Source organism: Phyllostomus hastatus, unplaced genomic scaffold (genome assembly GCF_019186645.2).
Source record: "Phyllostomus hastatus isolate PE091 unplaced genomic scaffold, TTU_PhHast_1.1 phas_contig_41, whole genome shotgun sequence".
Lineage (NCBI taxonomy): Eukaryota > Metazoa > Chordata > Mammalia > Chiroptera > Phyllostomidae > Phyllostomus > Phyllostomus hastatus.
The window spans coordinates 2,937,706-2,956,454 of record NW_025333876.1 but is presented as its reverse complement, the minus strand read 5'-3'; the positions used below and the strand labels follow the sequence as shown (position 1 = coordinate 2,956,454).

The 18,749-nt window shown below is 40.5% G+C and overlaps 1 protein-coding gene across 1 annotated transcript in view; it reads left to right on the top strand.

The window, feature by feature from the left end:
• The window catches only part of FLT1 (fms related receptor tyrosine kinase 1), a 188,434-nt gene that overhangs the window by 56,993 nt on the left and 112,692 nt on the right, over positions 1-18,749 (top strand). The window contains exons 7-10 of the mRNA XM_045844753.1: positions 1,014-1,191; positions 2,164-2,281; positions 4,380-4,549; positions 4,969-5,128. Of these exons, the coding sequence (XP_045700709.1) occupies positions 1,014-1,191; positions 2,164-2,281; positions 4,380-4,549; positions 4,969-5,128 (626 nt within the window). The remainder of the gene's footprint in view (positions 1-1,013; positions 1,192-2,163; positions 2,282-4,379; positions 4,550-4,968; positions 5,129-18,749) is intronic.

The following is an 18,749-nucleotide window of genomic DNA, read 5'->3' as shown; positions in this document are numbered from 1 at the left end:
ACATGTCCTAAAAGTGTGTCTGTCCCAAGAAGGCAACAATAGGACAGGTGGGCAGAAGTTATTAAACATGGTGCATAGGAGAGAAGTTCAAGACTCGAAGTTCTGGACAGTTTCCAGTCTTTTTTTCCCATGCCCCCTCATGAGGAAGAATGGACAGCAGGAAATAACATATTATGTGCTATAAAATATAATGCTTAAAAATAAAAATGAGGAAGGGACAATGAAAAGAAAAGGCAATGTGACTTCATCTTCTCAAACCCAGGAGTGGTCATTGTGGCCAGCTAACAGGGCAGACCCTGAGGCCTGCTCCAGGTCTTCCCAGAAGCAAACACAAGACAGCACCCCCAAGGTGGTGGCTAACCATGTCGACAGCTTTGCATGTCCCCAGATCCATACAGTGTGATTTAGCAGAAATTGGCAAGCATGGCTCAAATGGTGAAATAATGAAACTGGGACTGTTACACCTTAGTAGGCGTGGCCGGGACTCACTACCTTTTCCTTCAATTCAAGTAAGGAAGCAGAAGAAAGCTCACATGGTGATTTAGTAAGAGAAATACTGCCATTAAGCTGGATGTTAAAGAGGATTTTTGCCTGCATTTGTGTGTGAGGTGTGTGCCTAGAAAACATGTTACTGTTCAGAGAAATGTGTGTGCTGGAGAGAAGACTCTAGATGTCTGCTCCAAAGACTAGTTCTTCCTACTTTGGCTGGTGTCTCTGACAACTTCAGTGTCCATCTGTAAAAGGACAAAAATCCTGCCAATCTGACTGGGTAGTGGTGAGGAATGGTTGAGACAATGTATGTGAAAATACAGCTGAAGAAGAGGAAGTGCTCAAAAATACCACCATGGCACGTATCTGAAATGTCCAGACAGAGACATAATTTTCAAACCTCTTGCTCCAGGTGGGTTTGCTTCTCAGCATCAAATGTTGATCTCAGTAATAATCCATGAAGCTCTATCACTTTAATTGTGAACAATTACTACCTCTACATTTGTTATACATTTTCTTTCTAGAAAAATAAGAGTGCCTCTATAAGGCAACGATTTGACCACAGCAATTCCCATGCCCATAATATATTCTACAGTGTTCTTACTATTAACCAAGTGCAGAGCAAAGACAAAGGCATTTATACCTGTAATGTGAAGAGTGGCCCATCCTTCAAATCTGTTAACACCTCAGTGCGTGTACATGGTAAGCAATTCTAGCTCTGTTTTATAGTCACTGTGGTCTTGGGGAGGGTGGGGGCATTCAATAAACCAAGTAAACTTTCTTTTGGTCAAAGGAACACTGCAGAAATGAAAGCAATGTTGTCCCACTCCACCCCCTGCCAAAAAGCAAATCACATTAAGTGCTCTTTAAATTGAATAGTTTAGAATTGAACAGAGAATCTTTTCCTTACAAATTTATTGTAGTTAATAACAACTCAGGTCATATTAAAATCTATATGAAATCCTTTGTTTAGTGTTCTTTTTAAACAAAATGGAAAAATAGGATCATTTTTACCCTTATTTTCAAGGGAAAGTTTCGAAGGTATTACTCTGACTTAGAGAAATAAAAATATGCTGTGATAAATTATTTAGAATTAATGCTCTTTCATCACTGGTTTTACTCGCATGAAATCCTAATACTGTTGCTTAATTCCAAAAGGCAAATTCTGTTACAAAAATACTTAACCCTCTCTAGAAACCTCAAAAACCTTACCTATCCCTTTTCACTGTTGAAAAGAAAAACAGTGTGAGGTGCAAAAACCAGGGAACAATTCTGTCAATGCCTTTGATACTGTTTTGATGTTCTCCAGTTGATCTTTATATCGAGTTAGTTGTTTTATGGTGCCTGGAGCCACTTTCTCTCAGCATACTCATTTGGCCTGAGAGATTTTAAGAAGTCTCTTTCTACTTTTTTGTTATTGTGCTGTAGACATGGTGCTTCAGCCTCTATTGGCCCACACTGCTTCTGTGCTTCTGGGACTTGCAACCATTTAGTTTGAAGGTTTTTTACCGGTTAGGGCACTTTGAAATTATTTTACTCATTCATCACTGTTTGGACTCATTGATAATTCAGCTCTGCTTATTTACTCATTGGTTGCACCCTCCTTTAATGGCAGGGGGAATTGAGGGGTTTTTTATTTTTGTTTTAATACATCGACCACTTCTCCTTTCCAAGACAAAGCATTCATCACTGTGAATCATCGAAAACAGCAGGTGCTTGAAACTGTAGCTGGCAAGAAGTCTTACCGGCTGTCTATGCAAGTGAAGGCATTTCCCGCACCAGAAGTGGCATGGTAGGATCAAAATTATTTTCCTATCCTTTCATGATAAGCTTTGTAAATCTGAAGATGCAGGAGCTCACTGGCTTGAATTCCTGAAGATAATCAAGATAAGTTCTCAGACAGCAGTGGAGAGCCAAGAACCGCACTGAGTCTGGACTGGGAGTGGAGTGGGCAGGACGGGCTGCAGGGAGGAGCAGCACTGTGTCAGGATGGAGTGGGGACGAGGGTGTTTGAGTGCTCATTTCAGTCTAGTCCTTCATGCACTCGGATGAAATTTCTGCATCTCTAAACCTTCCTAAGATGTCAACATCCTCTGAATGGAACATGTTGGGCAATGACCAGGAAGCCTCCTGAAGAAATAACATGCTCTATTAACCCTGAAGAAGTAGCCCTTGTGACAAGGATAGTAATTCTTTTATTATCTGAAAATAATTCTTTTATATACAACTGGGATGAAAATTCCAGTCTTGTTGTAAAATTAAACAAACATTAATAGGGACAAGACTTAATTCAGTTGCAGGGATGGACAAATGCACCTACTTGAACTAATTGTGTGTTTGTCTTGGCTCAAAATTTACATATTCAGAAACCTCTTAAGCAGTTTTTTTATGCTTGCACAACACCTGATTTGAAACAATGTAATCCGTTTATAATCTGCAGTCATTTTTAAAGCGCTTTTGAATGCCAGTATCCTTGGCTCTAACTATTACATTTTAAACAAAGAGTTCAGCACAAAGCTGATTAGGAAAACAACCCATGTAATATAGAAGTGGTGCCATTTTAGAATCTCCTTGACCAGAGCTTACTTTGCTTTCGCTGTCATATGAGCCTTGTGCTTGCTTTCCATTTCCTCGAATAGTTAATAGGTAATTAAACAGAAAATTAAATTTGTGCTAGGGCTCTTCATGCTATTGCAGTACAAGAGAGATTTTCAGGGGAATTTCATAATAGTGGAGTTTAATAGTGAATTCCCTATTAGCGTACATTATTCCTTAACTGGCATTTAATCTCTTCTGGAGGTATGTTCCCTCTTTCTGAGGCTGAGAGTATCCCCATCCATTAAACAGCACTAATTTCTATAGTCACTAAGTAGCAAGACCTAAAATAAAACAAAATATTAATCCATTTTTAAAAATACTGACTTGTTGTTTAAATGCTTTGGAACTGAGACCCATCAGTAATGGGAATTGGGTTGCAGGACTGTGTACTACATGCATGCATATGAAGTAATACCACTTGCAATATTATATACCTTTATACAGAACACAGTGAACTCCTAACAGAGTGTAAATTGCTCATTTCAAAAACTGTGCAGTTTAATGAAATTTTACTATTTTATATAGAAAAACTATATATACTATTTTACTATTTCTATGGAAAACTTGAGAAACTGAGGCTCACATGGACAAGTCAGGTGCACAGCATGCAGTGGCCCAGCCAGGCCCAGCACTCAGGCCTCCTGATCAATTCTCAGTACTGTAAGCAGCTGTATGATATCTAGGCATCACTTCTATATTTGCAGTTAAAAACATTTTTTAAGTTTATACCTTTTGTTTGTGAGTTTTGTGCTTTAACTATTCTTCCTTGGGAAAAATCTCGATAATCTTGATTTCACTCATTTTTAAAAGGGACAACTGCTGTGACCATTTATATAGCTAATAAGAACTCCACATGAGATCACAATAGGAAAGTCTATTTTTATTTTTATCTGGAGAAGTGATCTAGTTGATCTGACTTACAATGGCCCTTCTGTTGCTGGTGGAGCCTCATGGAAAACTCTGGAAAACATCTCGGAGGGAATCAGCCAGTGCCTCTGCGTTACTGCTTAAGTCACAGTGGCGGCCAGAACACCCAAGGGTACATGGAACCATCACTTCTCTGTCTCCCTTCAGCTTATTCCTTCCTTTTTGCCAAGAATTACAAAGCATACCACAGTCTAAAAATCATACCTGGCTGTACTGAAAAGTTAGTGTCTAAGTTTTTGTGAATGAATGCTGAGGATCAAAGGCTTAAAAGGCATAAATTTGAGTTTATGAACGTAAGTGGTAGTGTCAAAATGCTATCTGAGAGGCAGTGTGAAGTGACTTACTGATCATGTGCTTAACCACAGGCTAAAAGATGGGTTACCTGTGACGGAGAAATCTGCTCACTATTTGGTTCGTGGCTATTCGTTAATTATTAAAGATGTAGCTGTTGAAGATGCAGGGAATTACACAATTTTGCTGAGCATAAAGCAGTCTAATGTGGTTAAAAACCTCACGGCCACTCTACTCGTAAATGGTAAGTTTACTGTTCAGGCTTTCTCCTGATTCTGGTATAGGTAAAAATAATGAAAATTTATAAATCAAAAATCAGTATAACAATATCAGAGAAAACAATTTGTAAATAATTATTTTAAAAACCACTTATGTCTCATCATAAGTATTTCATGTCTACTTGTTATTTTCCATAAGTGATGTAGCTTTGCATCATTATAATCATACCTGCCATAGGATCAATTGTTAATGTTCTCCAAACATTTTTACTTTTTAAAAAGTTGGCATTATAATGACAGGTATGAGCGCTTATTTGTTTTTTGTTCATGTGTGTGTTTCCCTAACATCGGAACCAGTGATAATATGGTCCTTACTGCTGTGGCCCAGGAGCACAAGTCATTAGAACAGCTCCTGACTTCTGTCCTGTCTTCATCTTCTTTCCAGTGAAACCCCAGATTTACGAGAAAGCTGTGTCATCGTTCCCAGAACCTATTCTCTACCCACTGGGCAGCAGACAAATCCTGACTTGTACCATTTACGGTATTCCTCAACCTACAATCAAGTGGTTCTGGCGTCCCTGTAACCATAACCATTCGAAAGCAAGGTAGGGAGGGACAGGTAGTTTCTTGAATAACTTTCAAATACTTTTTGTCACCTGGTCTCAAGATTCTTTAATGAACACCAATGGGAGTTGGCAGAAGGGATGTGCAGTATGTTGGGGGCAAAGACTTTGCCTGCCTTGGGAAGAGGTAGGCAATATCTATTCTTTCCTACTCATTTCTGATTGATTTCTGGAGTTGGTAGCTTTAGGAGCACAGGGACAGAATTAAGGTCACCCTGTGAGCCATCATTTAGAACTCAGGTTGAAGGCCAGTCTCTTGTTTTTCAGTTAAGCACCCCCAGGCTTTGGCTGTACCACTGGTCTTCCTCTTTCTCATCTTCTAAACATTGGATATGATATGAGATCTTCCCAACACAGATGATCATGGGGCTTTCGGGGGCTTTGCTCATACTCCTCAATCTGTCCAAAAGGTACTTCTACCCATTTTCCATTTCCCGAGAAGTCCTTCTTTATCCTTCAAGGCTTGGCTCTTATGTCACCTCCTCAGAAGCTTCCTGACTGCCTCGCTCTGACCCTCCTCCCTCCCCCCTACAAAAGCACTTTGTGTAATCCACTTTGACAGCACCAGGTGTGTATACATGCGTTTGCTCTCCAGCTCTGAGCTGATGGAGAGCACCTCTGTGTCTTTAGGGCCCAGCATGGTGTGGGGCACATAGCAGATGCTCGCTGTGTACTGGCAGATGGATACATCCCCACCCTCTGCTAACTGTGCAGTGTTCCCTTGCATCCTGCTGATGACCGAGTCCTGTTTGCTTTTTTCCATTTCTGTCTAGTGTAAAGGAATGGTACACTTGATAGTTAATGGGAGCTAGTTTGACAAATAGGAATAGAATTGGTAGGTAAAACAATATTATTGAGTTGCTCGGGAATTGTCATTATGCCAAATATTTGCTTCATTTCTTTTAACTCCACATGCAGAGTGTTCAGGAGAATTTCTCTTAAAAATGTTAGCTTGATAAAAAGTAAACAAGATATAACTCTAGCATAAATGGATAGAAGTGGCTGCTTGGTTTTCTAGCTTCATCCTGCAATTTCAGCTCTTTCTTATTTTGTGTTTAAAGTATGTTGTTCTGACATTGAAAGTTACCGGTGAGTTATGGAATTTCTGAGAAGTAGCTGTTTTCATACACATCTGATTTCTCATCTGAAATATGGAGAACTTACAAACCTTAAATAACTTGTTTGCCACTTGGATATTTAACTCAAAAGAAAATGAGATATATGAGATTTTCTATTATTTTGCTAATTTGGAGGCAGGCATCCATATTTATAGATTCATCCTTTTTTAATAATAATGAGTATTTTCTTTTTAAAAAGATTTTATCTATTTTTAAACAGGTGAAAGGAGGGAGAAAGAGAAGCAGGGAAGCATCAATTTGTGGTTGCCTCTTGTGCGCCCCCTACTGGGGACCTGGCCAGAAAACCCAGGCATGTGCCCTGACTGGGAATCAAACTGGCAACCCTTTGGTTTGTAGACCAGTGCTCAATGGACTGAGCCACACCAGCCAGGGCTAGACTCATTCCTTTAAAGCCTAGATATTTGTGCTACCCTAACATATAAATAAAAATAACTAAATAATTTAAACTATTAAATTTGGGTAAAAGTTTAGAGTTGAATTTTTATAAAATAACACACTTCTATAGATAGTTTAAATTTTTGTTTTGATAATAGAAAATCTAAAAATCTGTTCTATTCAGAACTATAACTAGTAATTATGTTAGAAAATAATAATTATAAGTAATAGAATGTTATATTATAAAGTTAGGTTTAAATAATGCTAATAAAATATAGTTTAGGGAATGAGGCCTGCTAAAATGAAACTTTGGAAACTTTAGCTCTCTTTTCCAATTTCTTTGTGGAAAATGGAATCCCTCTCCCATGTTATGGAATAATGTTGCCAAGGCACAAAAAGATGTCTTATTTCTCTTGGAATTCTCTCAGGACTCAGAGCAGTGCCTTAAATCTTCAATGTTTGTTGATCATTTGATTTATCCTTTGTTAAAGGCATTTTTTTTTTTTTTGCTAATCACAGGACATGCTTCATTTAAAAGAATATCTTGTTGCTTGAAATTATCAGTTGAAAATGTGCATGTTTATACAATGTTCTCATTTCTTTTAGTCAGTAGACTGATGGAGTAGCTTACCTGTGTCAGGCCCAGATATGGTGCTTGGTGGTTAAGTAGTACATTTAACTCAGAAGCATTTCAGAAAGATATATGGGACCTTTGTGCACTAGCAAACAAATGGAATAATTCTATTTCACCCTGTCAGAGAGAGAAAAGCTAAAATTGACAGATCAATGAAGCCCTCTTTAATTACTAAAACTTTAAAAATATATCGTTATATAAATATATTTTATATACTTATATGAACACTTACATTGCATTGTAAACAGGAATTTTAGTAACATTTGAATAAAGGGATATTCTATTGCATACATTTTTAAATCTTACTTATTTTGAGTTACATAGTAACATATTTGCATAGTGGTATCTGTAGGTGATCATCAAAAGCTATTTGGTGATTAATGTAACAGCAAACCCTCAAATACTTGTTTCATTCAATGATGTTTCATTGTAAAATTGATGAGGGGAAAAAAACTCATCCCCAGCCAGGGTCTGTGTGGAGTTTGCCAGTTTTTCCCACATCTACGTGGGTTTTCTCTGGGTCCTCCAGTTCCCTCCCTCTTCCCAAATCCCTCGTAGTTTTTGATGCTTTTCAGTTCTTCTGCTATTTGTTTTGTTTCACCTCTTCCAAATCAACAAAATGTTTCCCTTTGAGGACTTTTTTCATCAGAGAAACAAAAAAAAGTTGCTCAGGGTGACATATGGTGAATAGGGAGGGTGGGGCACAGGGTTCATGCTATTTTTGATCAAAAACTGCTGAACACCCAGCGTGGTGTGGACAAGTGTGCTCATAAATCACCCATCATGAAATGGGCAAACATGTTGAAAGAGTCTTCAAAAAAAATTCACTGAAGCCGAACACAGCCTCTCCCAACAATGCCATCTGGTACACTGATACAGATGGGTTCCTAGAGCACTCACTTAGTGGAGGAAGCCTGTACTACAAGGGGCTTACCCTCCAGTATATGATTCTGGGTTTATTTTGGGTCCCCCCTCATAGAATGGTAGTAAGAGTCTTACATGGAAGTCTGTATTCTGGGGTACAGAACTGACTCTGTAATTATAATGTCAATAATAACCCACTGAGAAAAAAATGCAGCCACTCCTCAACCAGTAATGTTAACCCATATTTTCTTCAGGGTCAAACTGGCCTACCTTTGACACACAGATGAAGACATCACCATTCTTTTCCTAGTTAGTTTCCACACCTTGCTTGCTTTATTTGGTCTTTTGCCAAGGAACCCTTTCAGAATGCAAAAAAAAAAAAAAAAATGTCATTGGATTCTTAATTCTAGGGATGTGGCAAGGGGTAAAGTATTCTTTCTTGAATTTCTTAGCTAAAATGGTGGCTTTTCAAAGGGAAACTGAACAGACAGCCATGGAATCTCAAGGTACTGCTTCCAAAACTCTAAAGTTGACCTTCTCTGGAGTCTTAAATAATTACATACTTTAGAAGTTTAACAGAACACAATATTCCCTGACACACAATTTAATGTCCCATTTCTGAAACGCTCTTCATCTGCCCCAGCAGTAGAGTCCCATGGGGACTCTAGAGAAAGCTCACCACTCCAGGACTAGGTGTGGTTTGCTGGAGTTTTGGGGGGTTAGATGAGTTGGGGGTGGCCTACAAACAGGGGAAGGAAGAGGCATCTAGAAACTATGAGATGGCCTTTCCTAATGGCATTTCTCTACTGTTTATGTCAGCAAATTGGCAAGGAAAAGAAGGCCTGAATCATTAGGGATGGGTCAGGGGAAGATCATTTGGGAGAAAAAGAGTTGTGTGCACCAGTGGGGTGTGTAAAATTAACAGGACGAAGACAAAACAATTGTTCATGGTAGTTCATTAGAAATGTACTTAAGGACCCAAATTTAATTGACCGCCAGCATGAATGGCTATTATTTTTATGCTGAAACAGTTTTATGCCCCATATTCTATTTTCTGTTTACAGAATAAAAGTTTTAACCATTTAAACATGAAAAAAGTCAACATTTCCAGGGGGATAACTGTAGGTCAGATATCTGAGGGAAGCTGGAATTTGACAAGACCTCTTCTTTTGGAAATGTGGTTACATACCCCATGTTTTAATCTTTATTACATTCCTCTTAACCCTGAACACAGTGGTATCCAGGTGTCTCTTGACATATATTCTGTGTAGTGTGTATATGGGTAGGCAGACTCCAGCCAGGTATCCTGCAGGGCGTTTTACTTTGCCACACCCACAGCCTTGGATGAATCAGAATGGGGACTTTAAAGACCACGTGACCAGGGACCACTTTGGCAGGACTGTGAGCCTGAACAAAGAACCAAATAAATCTGGCCATCTTGTACAGAAGGCTTTCATCACAAGCCCAAAGTGAATGTTCACTTACTAATGAGAGAATTCTTGCTTTCTGTTATATAATTACTGGCTGAGGAGGTGCATGCTGCCCCGTGTGAGTGTTCAGACAATGGCCCTTATTAATATTTCATACAAAGTCCTGACAACTGAGCAGCAGTTCATTTGCCAAGTGCCTCTTTGCCACTTTTCTAGGCTTTGTGGGATTTTCATTTTTCCCAGTCTTCACAGCTATACAGTGAGTCTGATGAGTAATTGTCTCTTATGAATTAACTGTCTCCTGTAATTGCTGTCAAACATTTCATTATGTGTTTAAATTAAACCAAATGGCTGAGTCATAGGAAGGCTATGCCGGGTGCTTTTTATAGGGAAGTTCTGAGCAAAATTCAGTGGAGTTTCCCAGGACTAGGAATACCAGAAGGTAGTGACGCACAATTTGGGAAGATTCCTTAAGAAGACTGGCAGAATGTCTTGAAATTTCTTTGGCCACATTTACAGATTTTAAAAAATTGAATAGGCACTGTCACTGCTGAATCTAGAAACTAACATCCTGATAATGAGATCCTTAGGTAGTACATAAATAGGACAAATCACATATAAAACACACCCTAATTCTCAGAAATCTATATTTTAGTTCTATCTCCATTGATTTGGTAGACTGTTTCTTGGAATATGGACTGTAGTCTGTGGTTCTCAAGTAACTTCGCTGTCCTTTTGGGTGAGAGGCAGAATCTGGTGGATTGAGAAGATGGAAAGTGTGTTGCAAATTTAAACTATGGGCCAGTTAGTGCCTTATAAATGAGCTTCAAATCACTAGATCCTGTTTCTTCACACTTTCTCTAAAAGCCTTGTAGGATATTTTGTTGCCTTAAATTCAATTGTCTACTTAATGATAATAGCTGTGATCAGTTCAATCAAGGAGCCCTTACTAACGGTCTGTCAAAACAGTGTTTGTCCTTTTACATACATTATCCCTAATCTGTACAGTAATTTTACATAATGGACATAATGCCCCATAAGGAAACTGAAGCTCAGGAAATTATTTCTCAGATGTTTTCAGATCACAGAATAAAAGGAGCTAAGTGGGTTGGTGTTTCAGAAGATTACTTTTCCTTGGTGTTCCACAGAACCCCTCAAAATCAGTCCCTGTGAGTCGCTACAGGAAGGAGCAGAAATCCTTGCGGGGACAGGTTTGAGGGAGCACTGGCCTAAAACTATCGGTTTTAGTCTTGTCACCAGTAATCCCACAGAATCCATTTGTTGAGTTAGAGCTGAACTGAGGGTGGGAGAGGAAAGGAGAAAAGCTTGCAACAGTTGGGAGAATTTGACTCAAATTTCACAATTTCTTTGGGAACCACTGATGATCTGCAGCTGGTTCAGGCCCCAGCCTACAGGTGGGCGTAGACCCTTTTGAGCAGGGATAAAGCCCAATGGGATGAGCAGAGCTGAATAAGGCCAACCTCAGGAGGGTAACGAGTCAAACAGCTAATTTGGCGCTTCTTCTCTGGCACTTCCCCCTAATACTGCTCTTTGTGACCTTCCCACCATGCGGGGGGATTTGATCTTTTGCAGCGAAGTTCCATTTCTTTATCTGTTGTTTGGGATTAATTTTGGGGATCAACATTCAGCAAGCACCCAGCTGTCAGTGGATGTTTAGGCAACAGATGTGGGAGATAATGACAGGAGATGAAGAAGGAAAAGTAAAAGAAAATGAAGAGGAAAACATAGGGTTTCTAGTTGACGAGTGTACAAAATGAGGAGGCTACAAATTTCAGCCTTGGCATTGCCTCGTGTAGTCACTTTGAATGACTGCTTCACTCAGAATTAAGGAGTTTTCGTGATTTTTTTAAAAAAGCTTGTTTTATACATGAGAAAGTGAGGCTCAAAGATAAACAATTACCCGTCACCTCTCATCCAGTTAACGGCAAGCCCAGAACTAGATTCACGTCTCTGATGCCCTGTTTATTATTTTTCTTTATTATTATTTCCACAATAACATTGTATTGACTCTCTGTGAGAGGTGCTGATAGTCTGGTTTCAGTGGATGGCGGGTGGCGAGTGCTGCCATTGAGAGGAAGCACCACGGAGGAAGTCAGATCTGGGTCCTAAAGCCGTGGGTGCACACTCGGGACGTTAGATGGAAAGGGAGAGGAACATAGATGTGACAGAGTGACATGGGACTAGGAATGAGTTGATGATTTGAAGAAGACACCGCTTGAAGAAGAATTTGGCTGGTTCACTGGATTTGGGTTTAGAGAGAAAAAAATAAAGGTGGAAAGTAAGTTTGGACCTGACATGGAATTTCTTCAGTGGGGGCTGAGTAGTTGAGCCTGTCAGTCGTTCTACTTCAGATCATGTTCCCTGGCTAGCGCCTGTTCATCACAGGCCCACCCTGTCATTCCCATAGATCGATGGGCTTTTACAAACTCATTGGTGGTCTTTTCCTATGGAACATCTTAAGCATGTCATGTGCATTGTATCTCTGAAACTCTGCCTTCCATGTGTGAAGATCAAGATCTTGGAATCGAAGAACTTGAATTTGTGCTCAGTCTTTTAGAAAAGTTATGTGCGTACATATTATCCCACTTTCTTTGGTCTTTAATGTTCCCCCTGCCTTGTCCTCATCATTGCTTATTGCCACCTTATTGAGAAATCCTTGCTTGCGTGAAAAAGTCTTTGGGTAAATAAGTGGGGAAGAGGAAAATGGGTAGAGACTATACAGAGCCAAATGGAAGGTTATGGCTCAGAAGACTATGTGGCTTAGAATTTATTTTATTTATTTATTTATAGGATTTATTTTATTGATTATGCTATTACAGTTTTCCCAATTTTTCTCCCTTTATCCCCTCTCCACCCTGCTCCCCCAACCCTCCAGCATTCCCCCTACTTAGTTCGAATCCATGGATTGTACATATAAATTCTTTGAGTCCTCTGTTTCCTATACCATTTTTTATCTTTCCCCTTCTATTTAATGCCTACCAATTATTCTTCCCTGTACCCTTTCCCCCATTCCTCCCTTCCCCCTCCCCACTGAAATCCCTCCATGTGATGTCCATTCCTCTGATTCTGTTCCTATTCTAGTTGTTTGCTTAGTTTTTGTTTTTGTTGTTTTTTTCCCTTTTAGATTCATTTGTTGATAGTTGGGAGTTTGTTGTCATTTTACTGTTCATATTTTTAATCTTCTTTTTCTTAGATAAGCTCCTTTAACATTTCATGTAATAATGGCTTGGTGATGATGAACTCCTTTAACTTGACCTTATCTGGAAATGACTTTATCTGCCCTTTCATTCTAAATGATAGCTTTGCTAGATAGAGTAATCTTGGGTGTAGTCCTTGCCTTTCATGATTTCATATACTTCTTTCCAGCCCCTTCTTGCCTGCAAGGTCTTTTTTGAGAAATCAGCTGATAGCCTTATGGGAACTCCTTTGTAGGTAACTCTCTCCTTTCCCTGGCTTTTTTTAGGATTTTCTATTTATTTTTAATCTTGGGTAACTTAATGATGATGTGCCTTGGTGTGTTCCTCTTTGGGTCCACCTTCTTTGGGACTCTCTGGGCATCCTGGACTTCCTGAAAGTCTATTTCCTTCACCAGATTGGGGAAGTTTTCCTTCATTATTTGTTTAAATAAGTTTTCAATTTCTTGCTCTTGTTCTTCTCCTTCTGGCACCCCTATAATGCAGATATTGGAGCATTTCAAGGCATCCCAGAAGCTTGTAAGACTCTCTTCACTTTTTTGAATTCTTGTTTCTTCATTCTGTTCTGATTGGATGTTTATTTTTTTCCTTTTACTCCAAAAAATTACTTTGAGTCCTGGTTTCCTCCTTCCTGTCACTGTTGGTACCCTGAATATTTTGCTTTATTTTATTTTGGGTATCTTTCATTTGTTTTTTTCATTTTTTGACAAAGTTCAATCAGATCTGTGAGCATTTTGATTACCAGGGCTTTAAACTCTTCATCAGATAGGTTGTCTATGTCCTCATCATTTAGTTTTGCTTCTGTTCTTTCAGAAACAACAGAGATTTTGCTCTGTTCTTTCATTTGGGCCATATTTTTTTGTCTCAACACACCTGAGAAGTTGTAAGGGGATAGGGCCTTAGGAATTCACTGGGCAACCCTCTTTGCTGCGCTGTGGTGCTGCCTGTGCGGGAGGCTCCAGAAAGGGAACAGTGCAGCTCACCTGCTTGCCTCTGGCGCACTTTCCTTCAGACTCTTGTGTGAGACTGGGAGTTTCTCCCAATGTAGCAACTGCCCTATTAACTCTGAGTCTCATTTTCCCCTAAGTCAGCCCCACCTGCACAACCAGCCCCACCTCCCAAGGTCCTCGAACTCACTGTGGTTTTTCTCCGCTGGCCAGTGTCATGGTCCACTGCCTTACCGCTGTGGTTGTTCTGATTGATTTTTTCTTTAATTCCTTGGTTGTCAGAGTTCCATGCAGCTTGATTTTCTGGCGCTTCTGGCTGTTTATTGATTTTAGGTTGGTCATTATCCTCTTTTTGGTTGTGCGATGAAGTAAAGGGTTTCTACCTCCGCCTCCATCTCGACTGGAACTCCTTTTTTTTCCCTTTATAGCTAAAAGTTGTTAAGCACTTATCTATAGGATCTTAAGTGATTAATATGTGCTTTGTATGTATTATCTCATTGAATTACCACAGAACTTCTGTGAGGCAGGTAGGTACTATGATTATCACCATCTTCTGGGTGGGGCACAGAGAGTTCCTGGTTGACGTGCTAGGGACTATGAATGAGTGGCCTTCGAGCACATCATCTGCCGGGCACTTCATTCATCGTTACTGGGACTAGTCCTGTAACAACTACTCAGACATTAAAATGAGTAATTTTTGGTCAAAAGCTCATGATAAGGAGGCAAATATGTTTTGAGATGCCTATGCTATGACATTAAGAGCCAATTTTAAAAGTGTTAGGATGCAGAAAGGCAACAGAGTCTAGAGTTCAAGGACATGGGCTCTGGAGTCTGAATCTTGGCTCTGGCACCTACTGCCACCTACCAGCGGTGTGTTTATGTGCAAAATAAACCTCCTCTCTGGGTCTGAGTTTTCTGATCTTTATAATAGAGATAGCAGTGACATTGTAAGGTTGGTTGGGGAATTAAATGAGATACTATATTATAAGAAGTCTTTAGCTTAGTGGCTGGCACATTGCAAGTATTAAGTTTGTTTGCCATAAGTTGTTCAGTGCTTTTAGGTTGTTCTGCCAACCACTGCAAAGCAACTTCCTTCCGAGGTGGCATCACACATACTAAGTATCCTATGAAAGCTGATGACGATCTGACAAAATGAGCTGTGCTGTTAGGTTAATGTTCGCCCTGGAAACAGGCTTGCATTTCTGGAGTGGTCTTCTGACTGTGGTGATTTACTCCAAGGAAATTAAGATGGACCAGCAATAGTAGAATTTTCGGATTGTTTAGGAGGTTAGAGGAGTTATAATGTCCTGGATATACTCACATATGTGAATTCTACCTCAGCTCTCCAAACACTCATCGACCCAAGTCTTGTCCAGCCTGTGGCATGAGGACTCCAGACATTCACTTGCTTGTGCTCAATTATATTCTGATACTTTTCCCATGCATTTGACTTATCTCTTCAATAAAGAGATATGTTCCCTTATAACAGAAGGAGTTATCAATAAATCTTGTACTTCTTTTAAAGGACGTGATTTTACTTCTTAAATGAAATATGTGTATAAATTATTTAACTAATATGGTGCTAGTCATTATGAGCCACTGTTCTTGCCAACCCTTGAAGAAAGGAGAAGACTATTGCTGGTTAGTGTTCTGTTAAATCAGAAGATGCTTCTCCACATGTCAGCATCCTCGCCTAAGCTGAAATTGTCAGATGTTGATACTGCTGTGACAAATTTATCCAGCCCCAGTCAGATCCCTTGTCTTTATTAATACTCTTCATTGTGACTGGACAGGCACTGATGGAGGTGACATTGTGCTTAGTTGAGGCAGTATGTGTGAGGTCATTTGAGGGTCAGTAATGCCCCTTTTTTCCAGCACATTCAAGATAAGTGATGGATGTGGGGTTGACACCTGATGTGAGGTTGAGTTCATACCCAGTCAGGCCATTTTCAGGACTTACCCTTCTCAGGCAGTCACCTGAGCAAGAGGCGCGTGCTCTTGTACACTGTTCACCAGATGGTTGGCTAGGCCCTGAGGTTACTATAAAGATGAGCAAGACGCAGCCCCTGCTCTTTAGTAGCTCTTCTCCAGTCAGACGATAAAATCTCAGCTACCATGAATGACCTGTCTGCTGTGTGCCAGGCACCATGCTAAGTTTGTTACACAAATTAACTCATTTAGTATCACAGCAATGTGTGCTGATGCAAAAGGGTCTTCCTTAACTTATTTCCCTCCTGTTTGCTTTTTAGCTTCATAATAATCTAGTGAGACAGGGTAACAGAGGTAGCTTCTTTTTAGTTGGCCATGTTAACAGTATGTCCATTCCCACAGGACTTGAGATGATTCACACACAAAAAAAATTACAATAAATAATTGAGCAAACCTGGATGAAAGGAGAAAATGGGGTTAAGAGTTGTGGGGTATGGAGATATGGCCCCCAAGCTTTACTTTGTAAGTTTTCCAGAGAAAAAGAGAAATAAAATAGACATTTTCAAGAATAAGGGGCCCATGAGTGAAAAACAAATCGAGAGAAGCACAACCTTACAGAGGACTGACAGCTGAGAAAAATGATTTCTCATCTCCTGTTGGGTGGGGTGTATCTGACAAACTCCTCAACCACATTTCCACAAGAGGGAAGGTCACAGGACTGGGAATGATAATGCCCCTCAGTGGTGACCAGTGCGTAACACCAAAGCAGAACTTACTCAAAGTGATTTTGTGGGCTGATACGATCCAACGATTTCATAACTATTCAAGGATTGAAACTTCTGAGCAGTTTTCTATGACTTTGATTCTCAGAGCCGGGCTTTTGCTATCCAGGGTTACATAACTAGAAAGTTATAAAACCATGATTTGAATTCAGGTCTGGCTAGGTCTATAATCTATGGTCCTTAGGGTACATTGTGACTTCTCACCCCCACCCCACCTCTATGCTTTCTGAATGTTTCAGTGTCGACTGCTGTTAATAAGTAATGTATTCTCTTCCTTTTCATGAGAACAAACTGCTGACAATGTTGAAATATTCTTCACTGAGTGGGTGTAGTTAATACCTTAAGGCTCCTTGCATGTGTCAGAGTAAGAGCTATTTGTAGCCACTCCTAACATTTCCCTAAAGATTCCTTTTTACCAAGTCACTCTTCCTCAGCTGACCAGTCTTTCACTAAGAAGAAAAATGAATGAACAGAGTAGGTGTGCTCTTTGAGACCCATATCAGGTTGTAACCAAGTAAGTATCCACCCTTTTAGCCTCCCAGTCACCTCGGTGGAGGACGGAAAGGCTGCCTCAGTCCTGGCCCGGATTCCGTAAGAGAGACTGAGAGTTGGAGGTCCGGGGATTGCTGGAGCTCTCAGGGGAAACAAGCAGGAGAGAAGAGGAGGGAGAGCGGAGACTGGGAAGACGGGCCTTGTCCTGAGTGTGAATGGACCACGAGGCCCTTGAGAGCAGGAAGCAGGGCAGGCCAAGACGCTCACGGAAAAGCTCTTATCTAAACAGAGGTGGCCAAGACTCTGGATCACCTCCACCATTGTCCGAGGAACTGTCCCAAAGCCTTCAATCCCTGAAAAGTCTTCTCCACTCTGCCCTCTCCCCTCTCCATTCAGATGAGAAGTACTTTTCAGTATGGGCTCCAAGGCGTCACAAGGTCTCTCACTGCACAAGAAAGCCACTCCTCCAGAATCCCCTCGGCCTGACCCCGTGGCCACCCTGAAGGCCCAGGCCCTTTTCCTGGAGCTGAAGGAGCAGGAACCATTCTGTCTAAACACTCCTTCCAATTCTACGCCTTTTTCTGCCAGCATCCTTTCCCCTACATTGTTTTATTTGTTTTAAGAGAATGTGAGAGGAGGGGAAAAGATAGTGTTTGCAGCTCCTATTAATCTGATGGCTCAGACACACTATCACTGATGTTTTGACACAACACCCTCGGTGGCAGAGGAAAGTTTACATCAGGCGCTCTGCAGGGGCGCTGCCGTCGTGGGGAACCAGCCCTGGCGTGCCCTCTGGCAGACTGCCAGGTGGTCTTTTCTTTTCTTTCCTTTCTATTTTTTGAGAGACATTTTACAGCCTCAATTTGTTGTTTATTGCTGTCCTTCCCCTTTGTTTCCTAAGTTGACTTGATTCAATATTCTTTATGAATAGATTCTAATCACAGTTAGCACGTGCAGTCCAATCTCATTAAACAGATAAGCAGAGTCTACCCAGAGTCCTCAGATTTTGTTATCCAAAAATGAAAGAGGGAAATTATTGTCTCAGGACCCTTTAGAGATTTCTAGAGCTGCTTTCCACCCCTCTCCCCCATAAATGTGCTGTAATTATAATTTAATGTATACAATCACTCCTAGGCAATGGCTCAGGCTCAAATAGGCAGCCGTTGGGTGTTGGGGTGCTCAGCTCACCGCTGCACATTCCCCCACCCCAGAGACCCTCTTTAAAGTCAGCTGCCTGCTGTAAATGTTTCGGAGTTCATAATAAAGCAGGCTAGCTTTACCTCAGAACATGTTCAGGAATCATGAGGACCAAGTAAGTTAACAAGGAAAGAGAAAGGTTGTGATAAAGTTAAATTTCATCTTTCATTGCAAAATTTTTAAATGATAAAATTTATCAGCCAGTAGAAGGCCAGAGTTCTTATAATTTTAACATCAAAACATTTTTATGAGCAAAACTAACCAGCATTTAAGTCCCAGTGTAAATATCAAGTATTCTTCCCCTCTCTCACTTCACCAGAGGACTGGGTGTCTCTTCTTTTGGCAAGCTATTGCTCCATTTCTCTCCGTGCTTGACTTTGTAACTGTGGGACTCAGAGGATCCCCCTGAGCTTTCCCTCTAGCAGGTAATTCTGAGACAGATTCACCCTGTAATGTGAATCTGTGGTAAAGGTTGGGGAGGTTACTTGGGAACAGAATTCATCCTGTGTGATGGATTGAGTGCTGGTGTGACAGGAAGAGTTAGGAAGATCTGGGTTCTGATCCCAGGGCTGCTACTTTCTCTGTGAATCTGAGCAAGG